This window comes from Oncorhynchus gorbuscha, linkage group LG10 (genome assembly GCF_021184085.1).
Source record: "Oncorhynchus gorbuscha isolate QuinsamMale2020 ecotype Even-year linkage group LG10, OgorEven_v1.0, whole genome shotgun sequence".
Lineage (NCBI taxonomy): Eukaryota > Metazoa > Chordata > Actinopteri > Salmoniformes > Salmonidae > Oncorhynchus > Oncorhynchus gorbuscha.
In genome coordinates, this window is record NC_060182.1 from 97,466,442 (window position 1) to 97,473,941 (window position 7,500).

Here is a 7,500-nt window from a genome sequence, read left to right on the forward strand (position 1 = left end):
CCTCTCCTAACCTCTCCTCTCTCTTCTTCTCCTTACCTCTCCTCTCTCTCTCTCCTCTCTCTTCCTCTCCTCTCTCTTCTTCTCCTAACCTCTCCTCTCTCTTCTTCTCCTAACCTCTCCTCTCTCTTCCTCTCCTCTCTCTTCTTCTCCTAACTCTCCTCGCTCTTCCTCTCCTCTCTCTTCTTCCCTTAACCTCTCCTCTCTCTTCTTCTCCTAATCTCTCCTCTCTCTACCTCTCTCTTCCTCTCCTCTCTCTTCTTCTCCTAACCTCTCCTCTCTCTTCTTCCCCTAACCTCTCCTCTCTCTTCTTCTCCTAACCTCTCCTCTCTCTATCTCTCCTCTCTCTTCCTCTCCTCTCTCTTCTTCTCCTAACCTCTCCTCTCTCTTCCTCTCCTCTCTCTTCTTCTCCTAACCTCTCCTCTCTCTTCCTCTCCTCTCTCTTCTTCTCCTAACCTCTCCTCTCTCTTCCTCTCCTCTCTCTTCTTCCCCTAACCTCTCCTCTCTCTTCTTCTCCTAACCTCTCTTCTCTCTTCCTCTCTTCTCCTCTCTCTCTCTTCCTCTCTTCTCCTCTCCTCTCTCTCCTGTCTTCTCCTCTCCTCTCTCTTCCTCTCTTCTCCTCTCCTCTCTTGTCCTCTCCTCTCTCTTCCTCTCCTCTCTTGTCCTCTCCTCTCTTGTCCTCTCCTCTCTTGTCCTCTCCTCTGTCTTCAGACTACGGCCAGAAGGCCCAAGGTGAGCCCAATCTTCTACAGAGGCATTTTGTTCCTTATCTTCTTGAGTGAACTCAGTTTTTATTTTTCACTTCTAAGTTTTTCAAACTTTTACCTTTCTTTTTATTCTTTATATATATATATTTTTTTCTCACTCATAACTAATATTTGTATTACATAGGTCTGTATTAATCCATCTGTCTTCTGGTGAATGTCAGAAGCTTTGCCAGACAGGCTTTGTCTAACCCCTTGCTGGGGACAAGATGGTCTAACCCTCATCTCTCTCCTCCTCTCTTTCTCTCCTCCTCTCTCTCTCCCTTTCTTCCTCTCTCTCTCTCTCTCTCTCTCTCTCTCTCTGTCTCTCTCTCTCTCTGTCTCTCTCTCTCTCTCCCTTTCCTCCCCTCTCTCTCTCTCTCTCTCTCTCCCTTTCCTCCCCTCTCTCTCTCTCTCTCTCTCTCTCTCTCCCTTTCCTCCTCTCTCTCTCTCTCTCTCTCTCTCTCTCTCTCTCTCTCTCTCTCTCTCTCTCTCTCTCTCTCTCTCTCTCTCTCTCTCTCTCTCTCTCTCTCTCTCTCTCTCTCTCTCTCTCTCTCTCTCTCTCTCTCTCTCTCTCTCTCTATCCTCTCTCTCTCCCTTTCCTCTCTCTCTCTCTCTCTCTCTCTATCCTCTCTCTCTCTCCCTTTCCTCCCCTCTCTCTCTCTCTCTCTCCCTTTCCTCCCCTCTCTCTCTCTCTCTCTCTCCCTTTCCTCCCTCTCTCTCTCTCTCTCTCTCTCTCTCTCTCTCTCTCTCTCTCTCTCTCTCTCTCTCTCTCTCTCTCTCTCTCTCTCTCTCTCTCTCTCTCTCTCTCTCTCTCTCTCTCCCCCCCCTCTCTCTCTCTCTCTCTCTCTCTCTCTCTCTCTCTCTCTCTCTCTCTCTCTCTCTCTCTTCCCCCCCTCTCTCTCTCTCTCTCTCTCTCTCTCTCTCTCTCTCTCTCTCTCTCTCTCTCTGTCTTCCTCTCTCCCCCTCCAGCCCAGCCGTCCTGCGGGAACCGGAGCCTCTAAGGCGGGGCCCTCTGGGTCTGTGTCTGCCTCGGCTGGAGAGATGAGCAGCAGCGAGCCTTCCACCCCGGCACAGACCCCCCTGGGGGCCCCCATCATCCCCTCACCCGGGGGGCTCCTCTCCCCTTCAGCCCCCCCACCTCCACTCCCCAGCAAGGTACAGTGGATGACTAACTGTACTGTACGGCCCACTGTGATACTGGAGTGATGTAATACCCTCAGGTGTAATGACACAGTAAACACAAGCTGTTCTCCCTCATTTAGTCACCTGTTAACAGGTGTACTGTCTTGGGTTAGACGTGTACAATATATAGTAAGCCATATAAAAAACCATGTAAATATAATTTTACCCCATTTTTTTCTCCATAATTTCATGGAGAACCCAGAATCTCTGGTGGCACTGCGATGCCTTAGACCACTGCGCCACCCGGGAGGCTATAGCAAATAACTATAAAGATTCTGTATGTTTTTAAAGGCTCATCTTACCTGGTGTCTAAGTGTGTAAATGTTAGCTATACTCAGAGTTCGGATTTTAATGTGCCCCATTTCATCGCGGGAGGATTTGAATAAATATTTAACATGTATAATGGCCACCAGGGGGCGGCTGGGAGCAGTGTTTTTTAAGGCTACAGTATAACAACGCGCTACTGTATCTGTGGTCTGAGCAGCACGATCGGAGCTTCATTGGGGGAAAGGTTCTACAAACCAATCGTCCTCATAACATCAAGTATCAAGTATTCTCACGTTGCTGGTTTGCTGTTGCATCGTTGTGGAGCATGTTTGCAAACGGGGGAATAAAATCACCTGTTTAAGAATGACGAATAGCCAGATTAGTTTCTCTGTGTAGCTACTATGACATTAGAACTGCTGTTTTGGGATTCATCCACACACATTTCACGCCCGTTATAAAATGACACCGATGTTCATGATTCTTTTTTTCGTTGATAACTAATATCGAAAGGTTAATACTAAATTACTAAAGTAAATTAGAACGCTACTTCTTCCTTATGTAAACTAAATGCATTGGATACAAGGCAAATAGTGTCATGTGATGAAGGACAACTTGTCCAATATAATTATATACATGCATATATGTCAAACAAGAACGTACACTATCGTTCAAAAGTTTGGGGTCATTTAGAAAATTTCCTTTTTTTTTTAAAGAAAAGCCTTTTTTTTGTCCATTTATAATCAAAATCAAATTGATCAGAAATACAGTGTAGACATTGTTAATGTTGTAAATAACTTTTGTAGCTGGAAACGGCAGATTTTTTAAAATGGAATATTAAAAATATCAAGACGAAATTGAATGTTCCTGAGTGGTCAAGTTACAGGTTTGACTTAAATCTGCTTGAAAATCAATGGCAAGACTTAAAAATGAATGTCTCGCAGTGATCAACAACCGACTTGACAGAGCTTGAAGAATTTGAAGAATAATGTGCAAATATTGTACAATCCAGGTGTGGAAAGCTCTTAGTGACTTACCCAGAAAGACTCACAGCTCTTAGTGACTTACCCAGAAAGACTCACAGCTCTTAGAGACTTACCCAGAAAGACTCACAGCTCTTAGTGACTTACCCAGAAAGACTCACAGCTCTTAGTGACTTACCCAGAAAGACTCACAGCTCTTAGAGACTTACCCAGAAAGACTCACAGCTCTTAGAGACTTACCTAGAAAGCCTCACAGCTCTTAGTGACTTACCTAGAAAGCCTCACAGCTCTTAGAGACTTACCCAGAAAGACTCACAGCTCTTAGAGACTTACCCAGAAAGCCTCACAGCTCTTAGTGACTTACCCAGAAAGACTCAGAGCTCTTAGAGACTTACCCAGAAAGACTCAGAGCTCTTAGAGACTTACCCAGAAAGACTCATAGCTCTTAGAGACATACCCAGAAAGACTCACAGCTCTTAGAGACTTAACCAGAAAGACTCACAGCTCTTCATTTTCAGACTTTGCAGAAAGACTCACAGCTCTTAGAGACTTTACCCAGAAAACTCACAGCTCTTAGAGACTTAAATTCTTAAAGACTCACAGCTCTTAGAGACTTAACCAGAAAGACTCACAGCTCTTAGAGACTCTTAGAGACGCAGTAGGCTACCTGCCTCCTCTACACTCTAACCACTAGGCTACCTGCCTCCTCTACACTCTAACCACTAGACTACCATGCCGCCTCTACACTCTAACCACTAGGCTACATATGATTGGTTGATCTCTCACCACTAGGCTACATGTGATTGGTTGATCTCTAACCACTAGTCTACATGTGATTGGTTGATCTCTAACCACTAGGCTACCTGCCTCCCCTACACTCTAACCACTAGGCTACCTGCCTCCCCTACACTCTGACCACTAGGCTACCCTGCCACCTCTACACTCTAACCACTAGGCTACCCTGCCGCCCCTACACTCTGACCACTAGGCTACCTACCTCTTCTACACTCTAACCACTAGGCTACCTGCCACCTCTACACTCTAACCACTAGGCTACCTGCCACCTCTACACTCTAACCACTAGGCTACCTACCTCCTCTACACTCTAACCACTAGACTACCTGCCACCTCTACACTCTAACCACTAGACTACCTACCTCCTCTACACTCTAACCACTAGGCTACCTGACTAACCTGACTACTGCCTCCTCTACACTCTAACCACTAGGCCACCTGCCTCTACACTCTAACCACTCAGGCTAGACTACCTACCTCCTCTACACTCTAACCACTAGGCTACCTGCCTCCAGACACTCTAACCACTAGACTACCTGCCTCCTCTACACTCTAACCACTAGACTACCTACCTCCTCTACACTCTAACCACTAGGCTACCTACCTCCTCTACACTCTAACCACTAGGCTACCTGCCTCCTCTGAGGTACTCTAACCACTAGACTACCTACCTCCTCTACACTCTAACCACTAGGCTACCCTACCACCTCTGACACTCTAACCACTGAGGACTACCTCACCAATCTGAGGTAACATCAACCAATCTGAGGTTACATCACCAATCTACAACTCAACCACTGAGGCTAACATCCCAATCTGAAAGGACATTGTCTGTAGATGGCTGAGAAAGAAAATCGATTTAATCCATTTCAAATTGTGGAATAAATCAATGGGTATAAATATTTTCTGAATGCTAGTAGAAACTCTGAGAAAGTTAGAGCTCAACCTCTCAAACCCGTGAGAATTCATGTGAGGCCAGAGATTTTTACGGGAGATATTGATCTGTTTTTAACAAATCGATGTTGTGAGATCGTGACTATAGACTTTAATATTAACATCACCAATCTGAGGTAACATCCCCAATCTGAGGTAACATCACCAATCTGAGGTAACATCACCAATCTGAGGTAACATCCCCAATCTGAGGTAACATCACCAATCTGAGGTTACATCACCAATCTGAGGTAACATCCCCAATCTGAGGTTACATCACCAATCTGAGGTAACATCCCCAATCTGAGGTAACATCCCCAATCTGAGGTAACATCCCCAATCTGAGGTAACATCACCAATCTGAGGTAACATCCCCAATCTGAGGTGACATCACCAATCTGAGGTGACATCACCAATCTGAGGTTAAAAAAAAGGAAGTGTATGTACCATAACTAATTATTTTATGCTGAAAATGTCAGTATAATGTATTGTATAATATGTCAATCCAGGCTGTATCACATCCGGCTGTGATTGGGGAGTCCCATAGGGGCGGCGCACAATTGGCCCAGCGTCGTCCAGGATTGGCCGGGGTTAACCCACTGTTCCTAGACCAGTTAACCCCACTGTTCCTAGACCAGTTAACCCCACTGTTCCTAGACCAGTTAACCCCACTGTTCCTAGACCAGTTAACCCACTGTTCCTAGACCAGTTAACCCACTGTTCCTAGACCAGTTAACCCACTGTTCCTAGACCAGTTAACCCACTGTTCCTAGACCAGTTAACCCACTGTTCCTAGACCAGTTAACCCACTGTTCCTAGACCAGTTAACCCACTGTTCCTAGACCAGTTAATCCACTGTTCCCAGGTCAGTTAACCCACTGTTTCTAGACCAGTTAACCCACTGTTCCTAGACCAGTTAACCCACTGTTCCTAGACCAGTTAACCCACTGTTCCTAGACCAGTTAACCCACTGTTCCTAGGCCAGTTAACCCACTGTTCCTAGACCAGTTAACCCACTGTTCCTAGACCAGTTAACCCACTGTTCCTAGATCAGTTAACCCACTGTTCCTAGACCAGTTAACCCACTGTTCCTAGACCAGTGAACCCACTGTTCCTAGACCAGTTAACCCCCTGTTCCTAGACCAGTTAACCCACTGTTCCTAGACCAGTTAACCCACTGTTCCTAGACCAGTTAACCCACTGTTCCTAGACCAGTTAACCCACTGTTCCTAGACCAGTTAACCCCTGTTCCTAGACCAGTTAACCCACTGTTCCTAGACCAGTTAACCCACTGTTCCTAGACCAGTTAACCCACTGTTCCTAGACCAGTTAACCCACTGTTCCTAGGCCAGTTAACCCACTGTTCCTAGACCAGTTAACCCACTGTTCCTAGACCAGTTAACCCACTGTTCCTAGACCAGTTAACCCACTGTTCCTAGACCAGTTAACCCACTGTTCCTAGACCAGTTAACCCACTGTTCCTAGACCAGTTAACCCACTGTTCCTAGACCAGTTAACCCACTGTTCCTAGACCAGTTAACCCACTGTTCCTAGACCAGTTAACCCACTGTTCCTAGACCAGTTAACCCACTGTTCCTAGACCAGTTAACCCACTGTTCCTAGACCAGTTAACCCACTGTTCCTAGACCAGTTATTGTAAATAAGGATTTGTTCTTAACTGACTTGCCTAGTTAAATAAAGGTAAAATAAATTAAATTAAATTAAGGTTAAATAATTCAAACAATTATAATAATAAATGATAGTAAATCCACATTTTTACAACAATGACATCGTTCTAGTAAAATAAAACACAAATTCTCCAGGCGAAACCTGGAGAAAAACCAACTCTGAACCAACTATATTCATTTTGGGACAGGTCTGAAAGCATGACACATTCATGGACATTTAGTCAGCTAGCTTGCAGTCGCTAGCTACTTTGTCCTATTTAGCTAGTTTGTTGTTGCTAGCTACTTTGTCCTGGGATATAAACATTGGGTTGTTATTTGACCTGAAATGCACAAGGTCCTCTACTCCGACAATTAATCCACACATAAAAAGGTTTGTTTCTAGAAACATCTCTCCTCCGTCTTCTTCTTTGGACAACCAACTTTAAGGTGCGTTACCACAACCAACTGGACAGGGGTGTGGACCTCAGTTCATCTTTCAATCACCCACGTGGGTTTATGCTCCGAAAAACCAATGAGGAGATGGGAGAGGCGGGACTTCAAGTGTCACAAATAGAACCTGTTTTAGCGCCTGGCTACGCAGACGCTCGTCGACGCGCTGATTGAATAACATGTACATTTATTTTGCGACGTGAGTGGCGTGGTCCGCATGTTAGGGTCTGTAAAGAACCGCCTCAATTTGTTGGGACATGGACTCTACAAATATTGAGTTGCACACACCTCAGAACCGCCTCAATTCGTCAGGACATGGACTCTACAAGGTGTCGAAAGCGTCCCACAGGGATGCTGGCCCATGTTGACTCCAATTTTTCCCACAGTTGTGTCCAGTTGGCTGGATGTCCTTTGGGTGGTGGACCATTCTTGATACACACAGGAAACTGTTGAGTGTGAAAAAAACAGCAGCGTTGCAGTTCT

At 45.5% G+C, this 7,500-nt stretch overlaps 1 protein-coding gene across 9 annotated transcripts in view; it reads left to right on the top strand.

Moving 5' to 3' along the window:
- Positions 1 to 7,500, top strand: part of LOC124046819 (dynactin subunit 1-like) — an 808,447-nt gene that overhangs the window by 64,211 nt on the left and 736,736 nt on the right. For 7 of the 9 annotated variants that reach the window (XM_046367577.1, XM_046367575.1, XM_046367576.1 and 4 more), the window contains 2 exons: positions 709 to 729; positions 1,713 to 1,898. In XM_046367577.1, the coding sequence (XP_046223533.1) occupies positions 709 to 729; positions 1,713 to 1,898 (207 nt within the window). The remainder of the gene's footprint in view (positions 1 to 708; positions 730 to 1,712; positions 1,899 to 7,500) is intronic. The other 2 variants (XM_046367582.1, XM_046367583.1) reach the window with 1 other exon arrangement.